This window comes from Emydura macquarii, unplaced genomic scaffold, assembly GCF_026122565.2.
Source record: "Emydura macquarii macquarii isolate MOO-44397 ecotype Brisbane River unplaced genomic scaffold, CSIRO-AGI_Emac_v2 contig_2699, whole genome shotgun sequence".
NCBI lineage: Eukaryota > Metazoa > Chordata > Testudines > Chelidae > Emydura > Emydura macquarii.
This window is the reverse complement of record NW_027132836.1, coordinates 1055743-1075223: the sequence shown is the minus strand read 5'-3', so window position 1 is coordinate 1075223 and position 19481 is coordinate 1055743. Positions and strand designations below refer to the sequence as shown.

The window sequence follows — 19481 nt, the reverse complement described above, 5'->3', positions numbered from 1 at the left end:
CAGCTGTAATCCCCCACCCGGATGCGGGAGTGCATTGCACACGCGTGTGGTATATTGTCTGGCACTGCTTTGGGGTTGGTCTCTCCACCCCCGAATCTTGGTGCATGACTCCCAGCTGGGTGTTAAGCTCCATGGGATGGCGTGTTGTGCCGTGCCAGGGCAGTCCTGGTGCCAGTGACTACGAAAGAGTGATTTGACTCAGGAGTGCCTCCCGCGCAGGATGGCAGCGGGGGAATGTGAGTGGTTCCTGTCTGAGGGCGGACTGGGTAGCTGCAGATCTGTGTGGTTCCTCGTGCGCACGACTCCATAGCATCAGAATTACCAATGGAGCCCTGGTTTGTCTGAGAAGGGAGGCAGGGAGACAGCTCCCAGAGGTGGGCCCTGCCCTGCTCAGGAGGAAGCACGCTGGCAGGGTGGGGTGCAGGAAGCTGGCCTAATGTCTGCTCTATGGATGTCTAGGGCCAGCAATCCAGAGCCTTCCACATCCATAAATCCCAGCCGCTCCCCCAGACTGAGAGATTCTGCAGCAAACCCCTTCTCTGTGTGTCTGCAGCAGCTGGCAGCGAGTCCCCTAGGACTCCCAGCAGGAGCACCCACTCCAGAGCCCTCTTGGAGAGCCGCAGCAGCCTGGGCAGCGAGCGCGGGGGAGGCCAATGTGCTACCGAGAGCTGCCAGAACGACCTGCTGGCAGAGGATTGCGACAGCAATGTCAGCAGGAATGCCCCCGGTAAGTGAGAGGCCTTGTCGCCCCCAGGCTGGTTTCATCTCTGGGAGCAAATGGCCTGTCGTCCCTCCTGAGCCCCAGCCAGGCAGCCCGGCCCACTGAGCTGAGAGAAGGCTGTGGAGAAAACCCTCGGAGAGTGTGTCCAGCATTGTCAGAGGGGCCTTGCGCAGGATCAGAGAAGCCCAGGGTTTAGCAGGCGGGTGCTGAGTGGTGTTGGTGGCCCATGATATGCAGGAGACTGAATGATCCACTGGTTCCTCCTGGCCTGGAGCTCTGATTCTAAGCATCTTCTCCAAGGTCATGGCTGACTTTCAGACTCTGTTCATCACACTAGCCTTTCCCCTGTGGACAGGCCTGCCCCCAAAACCCGTATGCTTTGGTGATGATTGGTCCTGCCTCTAATTTCCACCTTTCTGCATCTCATCCCTCCTCCTCCACCAGCTCCTGACGGCCCAAAAAGCTCCGTTCTCTGTTGATTTGTTTCTGTCTAGTATTGAGAGGGTACTGCAGCTTGGTGTGTCCTGCCCCCGCCTGCCCACACCCACTTTGCAGCATACTTAACCACTTAACAGGATGCCCAGTCTGCTTCCAGATCTGCAGAGAGTTCAGGGGCACGTCCTGGGATTTATTACCCATGAATTCCCAGCATTTGCACCCACATGCGGCAGTGGCAGCATGGAGCTTTGATTGAAGCAAAGTGCAAATCCAGTTGTTTTACAGGGGAATAAAAATGCATTGTATATTTCAGGGTGGCTCATAAATTAAAACATGTCACTTCCCAGTCCTCTGCAGTGTAAACTCAACCTCCCTGCTCCACCAGCAGCAGCATGAGAAGAATTAGCTGAGCGTGAGAGCAGATCTGCACACTGCTTTCACTTCTGATCTGGAGCAGCTGGAAGCAACGCATATATTTTCTCTCTGCAGTTCACACTTATATACACAGTAACCCCTAGGTTGTCATTTAACACCTCTCCCTCCCAGCTGTTTCACTCACCCTTCTGGCTACTGTTCCTTTTGGTTCTCAAGTTGATTTCGTGGCTTGTGTGTCAAGGTGTAAATTAGATTTGCGGGACAAGCAAAGGGGTTGATCTCTCAGTGCAACATTAATTCCTGTGCCTCCTCCGCCTACTCGGCCTGCTGGGGTGTTGAGTTTAATAATTGACCCTTCTTTCCACCCTGCCAAGTTGCAGGGCTTTGCAGGGGGATCACACCCCAACCAGAATGTCAGGTATGTCGAGAGCAGACAGGAGCTCGGATAGATACCTCAGACACCCATCTTAGTACCAGCCTAAATCAGCTGCTTCTGTTGACTGCAGGGGACCATCGGTATAGCGTGTGTAGGGTCTGTTTCCTAGGCTGAGTTCTTTATCCTCACACCCCCTGCCAAGCGTCTTTCATTTTAAGGCATTCTATAAAGCACAATCTGCAGGCTTGGGAATGGGTTTTTGTTTCAATTTTTAAAGCTCTGTTTTCCTTCCAAAACCATTCTGGGCTCCAGCCCTCCAGAAACAATTTTCTTCACTGTGCACAGATGACATGAGGCTGCAGTGAATGGCTCTGCAAGCCATTAACATGACTGTAGCATTCCCAAAGATAGAGAGATGCTGGAGCAATGTGATGTGTGCAGTTTAATAGCAATCCTGGTTCGTTATGCAGGAACATAGCTGTTGGTACACCATGTAGTACACATGAGATGTCCTTGTGTTCCATGCAACACCTTCGTGAGCAGGGTAAATCAGCCATCCCATAGCCCATTATAATAAATGCATAATCCCCCTTCCCCCCAGCAACCCTCTGGTGTAAGTAGAAAACACGTAGACAGAGAGGCAAGAAGAGCAACACCAATGCAGTGGCCTTTTAGAAAATCCCCTGCAGTGGGAAGCAGTGAGCCTGCTATTTTAGACACTCAGGGAGGTCCAGTGAGTAGGAGACTGGCCTGGCAATCAGGAGACTTTATTCCCAGCTCTGCCTTTCTGTGGGAGATCTGAACTCCGTTGCTGCTCTGCCACAAACACTGTGTGCGATCTTGGACAAGTCGCTCTGTCTCTCTGTGCCTCCATTCCCATCTGTACAAGCAGGATAACAGCTCTGCCCTGGCTTACGGGGGTGCTGTGAAGAGAAATACATTCAGGGGTGAGAGGTGCTCAGATACTATGGTGATTGGGGCCAGATAAGTACCTCGGCTGGATAGATCTCTGCTCTTTTTCCCTCTCAGGCTTTGTCTGCTTAGACTGTAAGTTCTTGCTGTGTGTCTGGTCGTTGCCTAACAGAACAGAGGCTCCATTACCTGTGATACAAATAATCAATAACTCTTATTAAAGACCATTTCTTCTTAATTTCTCTAGGAAGGGCAGGAGTTGATGGATCCCGAACTGTGGGACACTGTATCATAGTGAAGCATTCCTGCAAAATCCTTTGTAACTATCCACAATCTGCTCCATCCCCCTCTCTCCCCCTTGTGCTGCAGGGCTCCTGGGTATGAATATAGTTCAGGGAGAGATGGGGCGTGCAAAGGGGAAAGATCCCAGTTCTTTTAAACCATCAGCACTTTGAGCACTTTGTTGTGGAATAAGATCCCAGTGGGGGAATTTATCTATTGCTTTTCTGAAAGTCTCCAGTGCTTTATAACACTCTAATGGTAACAACTTGTGTCTCATATCAGCCACTCAAGTGTTGTCTGTTTTTTTATTATTTTATTTTTAATGCAGATCTCATTCTCGCCTCTTCTCTAATTTTGTACCAAAGTGCAACTCTCACATGCCTTTCGCATCCTAAGAACAAATCCCAAGTCGCTATCTTGTTAAAGAGTTCTGTGATGATTCCAAAGCAATTTTATCCTGACAGTCTGTAGCTCTTCCACTCCAACTCTGTGAAGGGGGAGGTGAGAAGGCTGGGAAGGAAGTGTGGCCAAGGGTCTGGCTGTAGGGAAGACAAGGGACTGGTGAAAAAGGCCATGAACTTCTACTGTATTTGTAACAATTGTGGCTGAACTTTTCAAAGCCACATGATTTGACTGCCCACTTCCCATTAAAATTACTGGGTGTCCAGATCCCCTACACAGCTTGGAGAATCTATGCCTAGATCTCTAAACACATGGGTCGAAATCTTCAGAAGTGACTAATGAATTTGGATGCTGCAGTTTTGGGGCGTCCAGGTTGAGATGCCCTAAAGAGGCCTGGATTTCAGAGAGTGAGTGCTCAGCGCTTTATGAAAACCAGGCTCCTTTGAGGCATCTCCAGTTGGGTACCCCAGAACTTACGAGCCACTCTTGAAAAACTTGGCTATGACCTGTATTTCTCTCCCTGCTGTGTGGGTGTGTGCAGTGCAGATGGGACGGTGCTGCATTCACATCCCTGGAGGCTGCCATTAACACAGTGAGGATGAGAAGGGTAACGGCATGGCAAGAACCATGTGTAGGGCAGAAAGGGGGAGCTCTGTCTCCTGGCCCATCCAGTCCTCGGTCTCCCTGCTGGGAGTGCCAGCAAAGGGTGCGCTAGGATTACGAGATGGACGCTAGCCCAGCAGGAAGCGGTTTTGGGCTCTTGTAGGCTGCCTGGTGCCTGCTGGATGGGCTCTGCTGCTGTTCCCGCAGACTTTTGCAGAGCCTGCTTAGATCAGTGGGCTTTTGCTGCCTCAGGTGCCTCTTTCAGGTTCGTTTAGCGAACGGATATCTTGTGACAGCTGCGTCGGACGCCTCAGCAAGGTGGGCCATGCTGCCCAAGCTTCACGGAGAGAGTGACCTGCTCAGTTAGCCAGAGGCAGTTCTGCGGCGCTTTGCTGCTCACGGGAGCGTGGTGATTCGTAGCCAGCCCATGGGAATGCATCACACCAGCGAACGCATGGGCTTCCTTAGTGCTGGGGCTGCTGACCTTGGGCAGTGCAAACTAAAGAAGAGGGGCAGCTGTGAGGTAGCGCTGCTCCTCCAAGCCCAAGAGAGGAAGGGCTGCTGCCTTCTGCTTGCAGCAGGACGTGGCGCTGCACTTTGCCCTGCTGCCCCTTCTTGCTGGGCTTCGGTTCTGGCTAGCTGTCTGTCTGTCTGTCTCTTTGTGATTTGCCATGCCAGTCAAGGTCACTGGGGCAGTGAGCGCTAATGGAACTTGATCCTGAGAGCCACTGTGCCCCCACATTCCCTCTGGAAGCCACAGGTACTTTTCAGCCCTCCCTGAAAATCTGGCTACTTAGTGTCCTCTGGGGGCCGGAGGCCAGGTGTGGCCTGTGCTTGTAGGCTAGGGTGATGGCGAGAACCCTACAAGAGTGCAGACAGAACAAGCCATGAGCTCCATGGGCTTGGGATAACCTGCTGGCTGCTGTCAGAGACAGGCTGCTGGGCTAAAGGAGCCCTGGTCTGACCCAGGCTGCCATGTCCTCTGTTCCTCATCCGGAGTGAAGCCTGGCTCTCCCCCGTCTCGGTGTCACAGTGCTGAGCGTGGCTGGTCTGCACTGACCGGTCAGCGACATGCCAACTGGCCCAGGTTGCTAACAGCCAAGTACAGAGGTGATTAAATTTTATTGTGAGGATGCTACCTGTTGAACCCAGTGCCAGGCCCCATGTCTTCGCAGAGGAGGATGGGGGTGGCCTGAGTTCTGGGGAGAGGTGAGGTTCTGCAGACGTGCTCTGAGCAGTGGGATGTATTTTGTAAATGAAGGGAAAGAAAAAAATCCCAGTCCAAGTGCAGCCCACAGTGAATCTGCCTGTTCTGTAACAGGCCTGGCTCTGTAGTGCCTGGCCCTTTCCTGGTCACCGGAAGAGTGGGCTGGCTGCAGGGCTCCAGTAGGTTTGTCTCGTGGTTCTCACTTTGTCTCCAGCTCTCCAGGAGGGCTAAATTCTACTTTAGCTGGATCCAATGAAGGCTGCACAGATCCCTGAGAAAAATATTTGGCCTTGCTTCTTGGAAGGCCTGATCCTGTGAAGAACTCTGGGGTCATTGAAGATAATTGCCTCAACATCTGCTGTCAGTGCCTTGCTGTGGCTGAAAGGGCTAATGTGATCCTTGGCTGTGTAAAAAGGGGCCTATCAAGCAGAGGCAGGAAATGATCTCCATACACAGCGTTGATTAGGCCACTACAGGAATACTGTTTCCAGTCTGGTGTCTGGAAGAAGGATGTGGAAATAGTGGAGAAAGTTCACAGGAGGGCCACAAAAATGATCCAGGGGCAGGAAATCAAGCCTCATGACTTCAGTTTATTCAGCTTATCAAAGGGAAGGTTGAGAGGGGACTTGCTCACCCGGTATTGATACTTACACATGCACAAGGGATCTGATAGTGGGGACTTTTCAACCTCACTGACAAAGGCATAACAACATTCAGTGGCTGAAAGTTGAAGTCAGACGCGTTCAACCTTGAAATAAGATGCAGTCTCCTAGCTGTGAGGATAATTAAACATTGGAACAGCTTACCAGGGGAGGGGGGTGGGCTCCCTGTGGCTTGGAGTCTAAGACAGAGCTCTTTAATCCAGTTTCTAGGAGAAGGGCTACGGTCAGTATGTGCAGGGGGCAGTTAGGGTGGGTGGCTGTAGTGGTCTCTTCTGGATGTGGAATCTATGAATCCCCCTGTTCATCCACTTTGTCCCTGAGCTGTGGGGAGAACCGAATTGACTGCATTAAGACAGTGACTATAACCAAAGCTCATGCTTCAGGGCTTCAGCCAGTTGCCTGTAAGGCTCAGGAAGGATTTCCCCCCAATGCACAGTTGGCTAGATGTAATCTGACGGAGGGGGTCGCTGTCGTCTGCTGCATCAGGGAGCAGCCGCCACTGGAGATAGGATACCAGCAGCATGGGCCAATGTGAGGTGGCACAGAAAGTCCTCTTTCTGAGATGCCTGGCTGATGTATCTTGCTCACATCCTAAGGGTCAAAATGATCACCAGATTTGGAACTGAGAAGGAATTTTCCGTCGGTCAGATTGGCAGGGACCTTGGGGGATGGGCGGGGGGTTCAACTTCCTCTGCAGTGTGGGACATGAGTCACCTGCTAGCATCGTCTGGATACATCTCACCTAATCAATTCCCTGCCATCACAGGGGCCTTGGGCAGTAGGGCACCTCATTTTCTCCTGTGGCATACACACAGTAGCTTACTCTCCTGAGGAATGAAATGCTTTAGTCTAAATTTAATGCTCAATTTAATGGTAGCTGGATAAAATTTAATGGCCTGTGATATACTGGAAATCACACTAGATGAGCTAATGGATCCTTCCGGCCATAAACTCTGAATCTATGGAAGTGCTGGATAGTGTAAGTTCTTTTTCAAATCCTGAGACTTGAGACTTGGAACTTCCCAGGAGTTTAGTGAAGAAGGCAGCTCAACCAATTCTCTTGTTTCATTACCAGCCCTTTCATTTTCTTTCTTTCTCACCCATTCTCTCCTCCCTGCCCTATTCCCTCATCTCATCTTAATTTAATAAAGTTCAGTGTGGCTTAACTGCTGACACAGCCAAGTGTAATGATCCGCAGTCCTTCTTTTCGCCGTTATTTGTGGCGAGCTTTTAAAATGACGCCGCGGAGGTGAAAGCAACACAAAATAATTGTCGCCCAACCAAATCTTTGTCTTTATTTATTTCAAAGGCAAACGACGCATCCACACAAGTCCCTGGTGCTGATGGGAGCCAGCGTCTCACTGCTTGACCCGGATCCAGCATGCTTGTCTGACATATTGAGTCTTGTATTCTCCATGTGAATAGAGTGAACCTTGGCATTTTGTGGCTTCTGAGATGCCGTTATTCCACACAAGCCTTAATTTATGTGCCATTGGCTGGAAACAGATATTGCTGTCTGCTCAGCATAGTTTGTCCTGCTGGCTGATGCAGAATGGGAAACATCTGGGTTGGAGGGATGGTGGCCAGCCAGCTGTGTATTAGTATTTCTACTGAGATTCATTTCCCCCCCTCTGTAAAATGGAGAGCCCAACATTCACCCTCCTCAGTGAGGACATCGCAGTGGAGCGTGGTGAGAGCACTGAACTAGGAGTCGATGCTGGTGTCGTATTCTTGGCTCACTGAGTGATCTTGAGCAAATCACTTGGTTCATCTCTGTGCCTGAGATTCCTCGTTTGTAAAATATTTTTTGTAAAAGAATTTTCCCGCTTTTTGTGAAGTGCTTTGAGATACGTGAGTGAACAGCACCATGAGAGTGAAATTCATCCCCACGCATGGGCCTGCACATTACTGACACCCAGGGAAGCCCTTGAAATAGAGCGTGTGAATGGCATATAGCCTTGTGCTGTTTCTCTGCACAGGGTGAATTTCCCTCAATAAGCAGTGAGGGTGAAATAAGTCAGTGAGAGTTTTGGTACTGACTTCCAAGGGGCCAGGTTTCTATCCCAAATATTATCATCACTGTTATTACTGGATTTATTATTGTTTTAATCAGGGCATCCCTGTGTTCTGGTGTGATGGTTCTCCTTCCTCCTCCCTCGAAGGGCCCCTCTTGAACACCGCTGCCTGCTGGGGTGGCCATTTATTTAGTGAGGAAGGGAGCTTTGGAAGAGCATGACTGGTGTAATCTTTTAATCTGTCTCCAGTAGGGTGTTTCCTGTCGTCTCTGGTGTGTGTGTGTGTGTGTGTGTGTGTGTGTGTGTGTGTGTGTGTGAGAGAGAGTGTGTGTGTGTGTGTGTGTGTGTGTGTGTGTGTGTGTGTGTGGAGAGAGAGAGAGAGATCTTTCAGTGGGAGAAGCACCCTACTCACCTCCGGCCAGCTCAGCTGGATGGCGCTTGGTGCCCAACTCAGCCACACGTTCTAAAAAAGAAAGTTACTTTCCCTTGTGAAGGTGGCAGGGGCCAGGTGTGTGTTTTCTTCTTGCTGTCCCCAGATCTCCCAGGAATGGCAGAATCTGTTCCACCCCCTTCCAGCACTCTTCCATGCACCTGTCTGGCCGCGGTGTCTTATATGTTAATACTTGGGACTTTGGCACCGAGCTAAACTGGAGAGACCTGCTGGTCCCATCCCCACCTCTTCCACGAACGTCTGGCAGATAGCTGCCTGGAGGCCAAACCCATGACTCCTATAGGGTGATCAAGCATTTTAAGGCCTGATCCAAAGCCCAGAGATCAATGGGAGTCATTTAGTTGACTTCAAAGGGCTGTGGATCAGGCTCACATTCTGCAAAGGGACCCTAAGGTTCCAAGGAGTGCTGTCCAGGGATGACGGATCACTTGGAAAGCAATTCATTGCCACTAGTAAGTCACCTTCCCCTTTGTAAATTGGACACTCCAATCTGCTTCCTAAACAATTTCTCCTTCCTCTTCCTGGCTCACTAATGTGTTGCAGGGTTACTAGAATGTATAGATCAGTTTGTTTTTGTAGGGTTGCTCTTGAGCGAATTTGCAGAAATTGGGATGTTTATATTTGAGGGGGGACATTTGTTTTTAGTAGAAAAATATCCTGTAATGTACATACACACGCATTGGATTTGACATATGGCTATAGTATAAAGGTGTAAATGAGATCAGATATTGGGACTTCCAACCCCGAGTGCTGCTCTGGTTTTGCTTCCAAACTAGCATTATCCAACTGAGCACACTGCTGTTGCTGCCTGCTGGGGTGATGTGCAACAAGACAGCTATTTTAACTTTTTGTCTGTCTTATCAGACTAAGACATTTAGGGCCAGATTTTCAAAGGCATTTAGATACCTAAAGATGCAGATAGATGCCTAGGTGCCAAGCGGGGTTTTCAGAAGCACCCATCTGCATCTTAATGTGCCTAAATACCTTTGAAAATCTGGCCTTAAGTGCCCAGGTCACTTCTGAAAATTGGACGTAGGCACCTAAATCTCTTGGGCACTTTTGAAACTGTTACCCCCTGTTTTTACAACCCAGTTTCTTTCCCTGTCTTATTTACCAGCACTTTGCATTATTAAGGTGAAAGGAATTTTAAAAATCTAATTTTCCTTATCATCATCCACACTGCTTGTTTCCTGGTTATACTTCACTCAGCTTGGACAATGAAAACCGCCTCGTTGGTTTTATTGTGTTTCACAGTCACTTTTGCTCTTTAGTTCTCACTCCCCAGCACAGGGTACAGATTGCCAGCACTACAGGGGAATATTTTACTGCTGATGTATTCCTCACTGGTTTGGTTGGTTGCTTTAAATCCTGAAAATATTTTCACTAACATTTATGTTTTGTGAAACACTCTTTTGCTTAAAACAAGCACAGATTGGGGGCTGATCCTGTCCCGAAACCTTATTCACCCCTCACTCACACCTGTGTAACTATGTTGACTTCAGCAGAGTTGTCTCTGATTCAGAGTCTGATCTGGAACCTGTTGGATACTGGATCCAGGCCCCAAGTGAAAGAAGAATCGGGCCCATAGACTTGATATATCTACACTCTGAGCTGGAAAGTACATTCCAGCTGAAGGAGACATACCTGCACTAGCTCTGATTAATAGTGTATAGCTGCAGCAGCGCCAGCAGCAGGAGGGGCTGTCCTGTCCGAGAGCCCAGGTGTGTACTCAGGGCAGCTATCCCACTGCCACAAATACACTCTAGTATTAGTGTGCTAGCGTGATCAGAGCTAGCACAAGCATGTCTCTCTGAGCTGGAATTTACACTTTCAGCTTGAGGTATAGATATCCACACATGCAAATATGGTATGCAAATGTGCACGGCCCCATGCAAATACTTTTCACGAAAGCTTTTTCATCCCTTAAAGGTGTGCTTCACCCTAGTGTGTGTTTACATGTTTTTAACCAGGTCTTTATTTTCTTCATGACCTGTCATAGATGACTCCATTTTTTGGCTGGGTTGGGGAGGAGGAAAGGGAATGTGAATAGGTCTCAGTTTACTAGTATGTTGTGTGTGACCCTGTCTTGCTGTCCCTCATCATGTTATGTAACATTTTAAAATTGGAAATAATAAAGCTTTGATGCTGCACCAACTGCCTGGCCTTCCTGAAACAATACAAAATTTCTCCGTTCCCCAGTTGCAAATATTCTTCAAATCTTCAGGCTGCCTCCAGCAGGGAGTTAATTCCACCACTGGGGTAGTGAATCACAGGTAATTAACAAATGTGCTAAACCTCAAGGTCTTTTTTTTTTCTATATTCCTACCTCTTTGGTATCTAAATGCGGCAATGAAAGCTGATCCACAGGTACATTTTTTTAGCCTTTCTGTAGGGAGTTTCTCTGTTGAAAGCATTAAGCATAATGCAGCAGTAATTGCCATTCTGCAAAGAGTCATCATTCTTGGCCTCCTGAAGCTTGTCATTCACTCTCGTCTGGCAATTAGGGTCTATTTAATATTCTCCACCAAGAAACATCAAAGGTATTGTTCAATAAAGCCATTTAGCTATATATATATATATACACACACACACACACACATGCACATTTTTTTTGTCCACAGTGCATTTAATTTCAAGGTTTCAAATGGCTCTTTAATATCTGTTTTTCTTTTCCGTTTTAAATTCACCACGCTCATTGTTGTTGCAATTGTTCTGATGATGGTGCTCGGGCACTTTCGTAGGCTTGAGGGTGCAGCCAGTCAAGGACTAACCAGCTCTTACAATTTTCCCTTCCTTCTTTCCCACTCCCCTATGATGTCAGTACAGAGGGGAGTTGAACCTGTGATTTTAGAGGTGGGAAAATGGTGACTGAACTACCAAATGTAAACGTTTCCCTCTTGGTTCATTTTAAAACAGTGAAGCTTCAGGATCTAATTTTGTTGAAATGGACCACAGGCTGATAACCACAGATTTTTAACGATTCCACTTTAACGCAAGTGGGGTGGTGTTTATTACCAGCATTGCCTTAAAATGGCAGATAGTATCTGGGGATCTTTGCAATTCATTAGTAAATAGAAGCCCCTGGTATTAACCCCACAAACAAGATCATTTTTCCTGCACAGTAGAATAGCATGAAGTGACTGTCACCATTCCAGCCCTTAGCATTTCTTGAAAGGTTCCTATTCTTTTCCTTTATGTGCAGTCTTGCCTTTTAGCTTCTGTCCGATGCTTCCCTCGGTTCCTTTCCAGCGTGGAAAACATTCTTCTGATGACACGCCTCTTCTACATGGGTACCTGTGATAGAAAGAGTGCCAGGAAGTGGGTTTGACTGTACTGACTGACCGCTGAGGACATTACTGATGAGTAGGTCTGGGCGAAGAGGCAGAGTGATTGGCATTTCCACTGAAAGATTGAGCAGCATCGTAAACCAGTGCTGATAGGGCCAAGCCAGGGCTATTGAATTATCCTGTCCTGCTGGATCTTCACCAGCACCCTGTGGATAAGAGGGATGGGTGGAAAGGCATAGAACAGCTGATCTGTTCATGGGATGAGAAATGCGTCTGCAAGGGACCCGGGGCAGTGCTTCTGAAAAGAACAAAAGTTCCTGCATTTCTTGTTGAGTTCTGTGGCAAATAGGTCCACCTGAGGAACGCCCCACCTCTGGAAAACATTGGCCAACACATCTGGTGTCTGCCAGTGCGTTCTGACACCTCGGAGGGTATGATGCCACAAGGTGAATCGACGGAGCGATGCAGAATTCCCACAGACTGAGGACTTCCTGGCACAGGGGAGAGGAGTGAGCTTCACCTGTTGGTTTATACAAAACATCGCTGTCATATTGTCCGTCAGAACTGATACCACCTTGCCCATTAGATAGTCCTGAAAAGCTTGGCATGCCAGACGTACAGCTCTTAGCTCCTTCACATTGATATGGAGCAGCCGGTCTGACTGGGTCCATAGGTCCCGTGTCTTGAGATCGCCCAGATGGGGCCCCCAACCCACATCTGACGTTTTCTGTCATCGGACACACAGACGGCTTGGGCGACAGGAAAGGGAGTCGGCATATACCCGTATGGGCTTGCACCACCAGTCCAGAGAAACTATAAATTTGGGGGGGCAGAGACGCCACCTTGTCTATGGCATCGAGTGCTGGGCAATATGCTGTGGCTAACCAGGCCTTACAGTGGCTTCAGTCGTAGTCTTGCATGCTGGACCACATAAGTGCACGCCACCATATGTCCCAGCAGGTTTAAGCAGTTCCGAGCTGTGGTGAGGGGATACTTTTTCAAGTCCTGTATCATGTCTACAGACCCAGGAACCAAGCCTGTGAGAAAGAGGTGTATTTTACAGTAATGCATCAGTGCTGTTGTTATACTCACAATCATGCTTCTGGTCATTGTTTATTGTTCTTCCTCAGATGTGCCCTTGAGGGAAACCCCTCCACACCTGTCAAGGGCCTGTGACTGATAAGTAAACGACCACGGAGCAGCAAAGAGGAGATGTTCCAAGAACTCCTCTAATCCTCTGAGGTGGAAAAAAGGGCATGGAGACAGTGTCTGAAAATTAGAAAATTGATAGGCAGCAGAGTAGGGAAAACCAGGAGAGAGTGATAAAAGCCCTCCCCAGACTCCACCCTCACATTCCTACTAAACTCCTGGCCCATCTTGCTACCCTGTTCACTCCATCCTTCAGACAGTTTCCAGAGCGATAGCTGGACTTCTATCCAGCTGTCATAGCTCACACTACTCCTCACTGCTTTCTCCCCTTCAGCCCAGCTTTTTGTGTGTTGTGAATAACTATTTAATAAAGACATGCTCTGTGCAGAATAACAATCTTTATTTGTCTCTTGCACACAGTGGTTTCAGTTCATATTGATGCACAGTGCAAGCTGGATAGCAGTCATAGCATGGCACAGTGCTGTTTACAAAGACACCTTACTGGTGCTCATTGTCAAAATAGTTCCTCAAGGCCTCCCTGATTCAAATGACCCCCCATTGTGCCCCTCTAATAGCTCTGACATCTAGTTGTTCATATTCAGCCACAAGGCAATCCGCCTCTGCACTCCACCCAGGAGGAAACTTTTCACCCTTAACTTCACAAATATGGAGCACACAGCAGGCAGCTATAACCATGGGAATATTTTCCTCATTTAGCTCTAACCTGCCATAAAGGCATTGTCAATGAGCTTTTAATCTGCCGACCCACATTCAACTGGCGTTTGGGATCTGCTCAGCCTGTTATTGAAGTGCTCCTTGCTGCTGTCCAAGTTGCCCATATAAGGCTTCATGAGCCATGGCAGTAAGAGTAGGCTGGATGTCCCAGAATCAGTATGGGCATTTCAACATCCCTCATTGGAATCTTTTGGTCCAGAAAGAAAGTCCATGCTTGCAGCTTTCTGTACAGGCCAGTGTTCCTGAAGATGGATGTGTCATTCACCTTCCCTGACCAACCCACGTTGTTGTCAGTGAAACGCGCATGGTGATCCACAACACCTGCAGTACCATAGAGAAGTACCACTTTCTATTGATGTTCTCCATCACAAGATGGTCAGGGGCCTAAATTGGGCGGGAATCCCATTGCTGCAAAGCCGTCCACTATTTCATGCACATTTCCAAGACTCGCAGTCCTTCAAAGCAGAATGCAATTAATGGCCCTGCACACTTGCGATAACACAGCTCCAGCAGTGGGCTGCCTGACTCCAAAGTGATTAGTGACCGCCCAGTAGCAGTCTCAAATTGCCAGCTTCCACGCAGCGATCGCCACATGCTTCTCCACCGAAAAGGCAGCTCTCATTCGTGTGTCCTTGCACCACATAATTATGTTATTTGATGGCTCCGTGCTTGTTTCACATGCCCAAAAGCAGTGGTGCACCACGTGCAGATGCTCTGTGAATGCGAACAGTAATCTGGCATTGTTCATTTGCATGGCACACACCAGGTCAGGCTCCTCAGATTCCTGTTCTGATTGGCAACTCATGATACACTGCATGACCAGCTGCGATGTGTTCAGAACACTGACAGCAACAGTAGAGAGCAGTGCAGGATCCAGCCTTTCCCATAGAGATGGGGGACGCTCAGGAGACGGGCCATTGAAAAATGCCGTGAAATGTGTTCAGAAACCCATGGAACGATGGGACAGAAATCACTCGTCATGGGATGTTGAGCCTGCATCCATGATGCACTGTGATCCTTGCCGCCTTCCCACAACTCCTAGTAGAACAAGGGGGTGCGTTGCACAGTGGGATAGCTGCCTACATCTCTGTGAACAGCTTCGGTGACAAGTGCTGTGTGGACAGGCACAAGCGTAATTACCGTGCTTTTTTATCATTGCTGTAACTTGCATCAGCAAACTTTCTAGTGCAGACGAGGCCTAGCAAAGGGAATCTACCCTATATATTTCTATGGTCCCCTGTCATGATGGTCTCTGAGCACCTCATGATCTTTTAATGTGTTTATCAGGGCACTGCTCTTATCCTCATCGCTCAGATGAGTAACTGAGGTCTGGCAAAACCAAGGCCCAAATCCTCAGTGGGAGTTAGAGGTGCCTAAATCCCTTTGATTTCAGCGAAAGGTAGGCGCTTAAATGCCTTTGGGAAACTCCGTTTAAGAGCCTGGCTTGGACCAGTCAGCCCCGTTCAGTTGGCCCTGCCTTACTGTCCCTGTGCAGGGGGCAAGACTTAGAAGAAGGAAGAGACGGCTACGAAACCCTGCCAGACTCCCCTGCAGGCTAGCTGGGCTGAGGAAGAGCAGAAGGATACCAGTGATTATAGGTAGCCTGAGGCGAGGAAAAAAGAGATGAATAGCTGGGGGCCTGGCCTAGGAGGAGGAAAGCCCAGCAGTTGTGGACTGGGGAGCCAATGGGAGAGCAGATGGGCTGGCTGAGGGGAAGCCCAGTAGTTGGGGGGGGAGGAGGGGGAGGAGCAGACAGGCTGTGTAGGGGAGGGAGCAGAGGGGCTGGCTGAGGGGAAGCCCAGCAGTTGAGGGGGGGAGGAGGAGGGAGCAGAGGGGCTGGCTGAGGGGAAGTCCAGCAGAGGAGGGGTGGGCGGGGAGGGGGCAGCCAGCCTAAGAGGGGAAGGCGGGCAGAGCAGAGGGGCTGGCTGAGGAGAAGCCCAGCAGTTGTGGGCGGGAGGGGGAGGGAAAGGGAATTGAGGGCTGGCTGAGGGGAAGCCCAGCAGTTGAGGGTTGGGGGGAGGGGGAAGATAGGCTGTGTGGGGGAAGGGGGAGAGCAGAGGGGCTGGCTGAGGGGAAGTCCAGCTGTTGGGGGGAGGGGGAGAGCAGAGGGGCTGGCTGAGGGGAAGCCCAGCAGTTGTGGGGGGAGGGGGAGAGCAGAGGGGCTGGCTGAGGGGAAGTCCAGCTGTTGAGGGTTGGGGGGGGAGGGGGAGAGCAGAGGGGCTGGCTGAGGGGAAGCCCAGCAGTTGGGGTGGGGGGGGGAGCAGCCAGGCTGTGTGGGGAAGGGAGAGTGTTAGGGCTGGCTGAGGGCGGGAGGGGGAGAGCCCAGCAGTTGAGGGCTGGGGGAGGGGAGAGCAGATGGGCTGACTGAGGGGGGAGGGCAGATGGGCTGGTTCAGGGCTGGGGGTCAGGGGAGCAGACAGGTGGGAGCCCCAGGTGGGGCTGGGAAGTAGCTGAGGGCTGTGGCCTGCCAGAGGCCCAGGGAGGGGGGGGCAGACCAGCCCTGCCCCAGCCCGACTGGTTGGAGCCCAGGAGCCGGCGATGAAGCTGTTGCCGCTGGGGAGCCGGCCTGTGAGAAGGGGCTGAAGTCTGAGCCCAGCAGGGCCAGGGACTCTTGTGTTGATATCTGCAACAGGGCCCTGGCCTCTCAGGCCGCAGCAGGTAGAGTGAAAGGCCAGTTAGCCGGCTCCATGAGTCCAGGGAGGCCGGCTGAGGCCAGGCAATAACTGAAGCAGTCACTGGGGGAGAGGAAGATGGTCTGGGGAAGCAGTCAGTGTCTGGGAGAGGGAAGCCATGGGGTGCCCCCCTCCACCATTCCTTTAAGAGCTCAGAGCCCTGTAGAGTGGGCAGGGCAAGGCCGCTCTCAGCAGCCGGTGCACACAGGTGTTGGGGGTTATTAGGATTGAGGGTGCGATTAGATGACCCAGCGGGTGACTCAAAAGGAGGCTGAGAGGGTTTCTGAGGGAGCTGCCTGGGGGCAGTTCTCAGCTGGGACACAGCCCCAGGGAGCAGCACTGTGAAACTCGGGACCTACGAGTCTCGTGGGAGGCAGCTGCTGTTTAATACGTTAGCCCAGGAAAAGGGGATATTATTTTAAAGACTCCGGCTGTGAGTTATTTTGGGAATCTGAGGCAAGGTGCCTGCCGGGCCACCCAAGGCTATGAGTGGGTATTCTGGGACAGCACCTTTCCAACATATTGTATTGGACTTGGACTAAGGGAGTCTGTTAACCTGGAAGGGGTTGGACACTTTAAAGTGCCTTGCCTGGCGGAGACTGAAGACCGGTGTGGGGACGCAGAGACAGAAGTGCTGCAACGCAGGGTCTGACCATGACGGGCGCTCCATAGTGGTGAGTCTTGTAACACCTTGGTATGAGTTAAAGTGTGAATTTAATCTAAATTGGTGCCAAAGGCACTGTGGACCCACTTGTTTCAGTGTAAGAGTGGTTTATTTTGGTGTAGGTGAAGTTGATTAGCAACAAGTTTAACCACACTGAAATAAGCCACTCTTCTACTGAAACATGAGGGTCCACGCAACCCTTTGGCATCAGTCTACATCAGTTTAAATGCACACCTTAAGTTCTACTGGTCCCACTGTCTTGTGTAGACAGTCTGCTGCTAAAACTGTGTGAAATCTCCTCCCTGAGTGTGTTAACTCTAATTTACCCAGTCAGGTCTAAGACAGGCTTCTAGTTTAGCACATAGATCCATTCCATTGGCTGATGGACTCAGCACAGTTTGAATAACCCAGTCATCTTTGATCTGACCCATAACCCATGGCTTTGAGTGGGAATGTGTGGTTGATGACAGGGGAACTGATTGTCATTTGCCCCAACCTTCTCAGTTTGGGCTTGGACCCTCATGTTGAAGGCACCTTTTGATTACATGGAAGGGCTATTAGGAATGTCATGGAGGAAACAGGAGGAGACATTAGATCTTCCAGCTGCTTCAGCTGTAGGAGACTGTCCATTGATAACTGCAGAAGGCATATAACACATGTCTGAGAAATTCCAAGTCCATCCATGAGAAGGCAAGTGGTACTCCAGGCCACAAAGCGAGTTCCTGAGGGTGAATTTCCAGGCAGCTGCCTTTTTTTGGTTTGGGGGCCCCTTTTTTTTTTTTTTTTTAAAAGGCTGAGTCTTGAATGACGCAGTCACCACATAAGCCAGAATTCCCGTGTAGCTATGCTGCAGTTTAAAGCTTAGAACACCAAGATGCGTGTCTGCCAGTGACGCTTAGCATGATACTGAGACACACAAATATTTATACACATCCCACTCTGTGCCTCTTTCATGGCAGAAATATTTCTTCTCATTATCTTAATGGTGAAAATCCAAAGCTAATGTACTGTGGTGTTGCTTTTTTAGTATTTCCATTTCCCAAGCTGCTTTCTGTGTGTCCCCTGGAGAATATTATGTAGTATGAAAAGTAGGTGCTCTGCTCCAATTTGACTGCAAGCCGCCCCTGGAGTAAATTAATTCAAATCCCCAGGAGAAGGGGGTTAGGTGCTTGTGTGCTGGAGCTTTGCAGAGGTTCTGTGGATTTATATGAAGGCATCAGTAGCATTTTCTTCTTTTCCCTCTTTCTGTGTGATATATAAAGCTGTTCAAATATTCTTGGATGGATTATGGTGCTTGCTTTTCACTCAGGAGTGGGTGGCATTTTGTATTTGTTTGAGGAGGGTTGGAAGAAGCAAATTGCATTTTAAAGCCATTTTGATTGTGCACAAAAGAAACTTAACAACAAATGAACAGCATTAATTAATTACATTTTCTCTCCCTTCCCACGCACACCTCTGCACCTGTAAGCATCGTGTGCCATTCTTCATAGTCCCTTAATTGATCAATTTATTTGTGATTCAAAATAGGGTAAGGGGGCTTGGTTTCTATCTTTGAGGCTCAGTCAGACCAGGTGCTGGGCATTGTGACCCTAGTCCAGCAGAGCACTTAATACACATGCTTGTCTTTGGCACTGATTTCAGTGGGGCTAGTCACGTTGTGCTCCAATGCTCTGCTGGTTTGGGGTGGGAGTGTTCAGATCCTTGCAGGAATGAGCCCTAAGGGCATAATGTATAAAAAGAAACCACTGCTGAAAAATGACAGGCATTAACGCTACATACGACAAGGTGTGAAGGGCCAAATTCTGTTACACTGTTACAGCAGTATAAATCTGGAGCAATTTACCTCAAATTAACAGACTCCAGTGAAATGGAGATGAGAATCCAGTCCACGCGTGGAGGCAGACTGAATTGCCCTACATCTTCCCTCTAGGGGTTTTACTGTTTTATCAGTGAGCACTTGGATATGGCCGTGGCAGGCAGAAGGATGGCCTGGCCGTTAGAGCACAAGCCTAGGACCCAGGTTCAATTCCCTGCTCTGCCACTAATTTCCTGTGTGACCTTAGGTGAGTCACTCAGTCTCTGTGTTCCAATGTGTAAAAAAGGGGGGGGGAAGTAACACAGCACTCTACTTCACAGGGATGTTGTGAGGGTAAGTATATCAAAGACTGAAGTGCTCAGATATTACAGAGGTTGGGGGAGATAGCTAGGTCTGCAGACATCTATCGGAGGTGTCTAATTCTAGAGGTGCCTGCAGTGTCCCAAGCTCGTCCTCAGTGAAGAGGGCAGTGCTGCACTCGGGTGGATATCCAGGGCTCCAGACTATGATCCTTCTTCATGGCAATGTTTCCTAACTGCCTTCCTCCCAAATGATTCACTGTACAGCTTTTTCAAGGTGCCACCACATTGCTCACATTCTACAGGCCTGCGTCAGATTTCTCAGGGCTCTCGCCTGAGGCTCTAATCAGACTGATTCCCTGTGTGCTGACTGGCAGCCACGTTTTCTTTTGTATTCCCACTAGTCTCCTGCACA

General features: G+C 49.5%; 1 protein-coding gene across 6 annotated transcripts in view; it reads left to right on the top strand.

Annotated features, from left to right (window-relative positions):
* The window catches only part of RPH3AL (rabphilin 3A like (without C2 domains)), a 75506-nt gene extending 67152 nt beyond the window's left edge, over positions 1-8354 (top strand). For 4 of the 6 annotated variants that reach the window (XM_067565787.1, XM_067565786.1, XM_067565788.1 and 1 more), the window contains 2 exons: positions 554-727; positions 3070-3628. In XM_067565787.1, coding sequence (XP_067421888.1) covers positions 554-727; positions 3070-3206 — 311 coding nt within the window. In that variant the 3' untranslated portion in view covers positions 3207-3628. Of the gene's footprint in view, positions 1-459; positions 728-3069; positions 3629-7287 lie in introns of those variants that run through there. The other 2 variants (XM_067565790.1, XM_067565791.1) reach the window with 2 other exon arrangements.
* The last annotated feature ends 11127 nt before the right edge of the window (positions 8355-19481 follow it).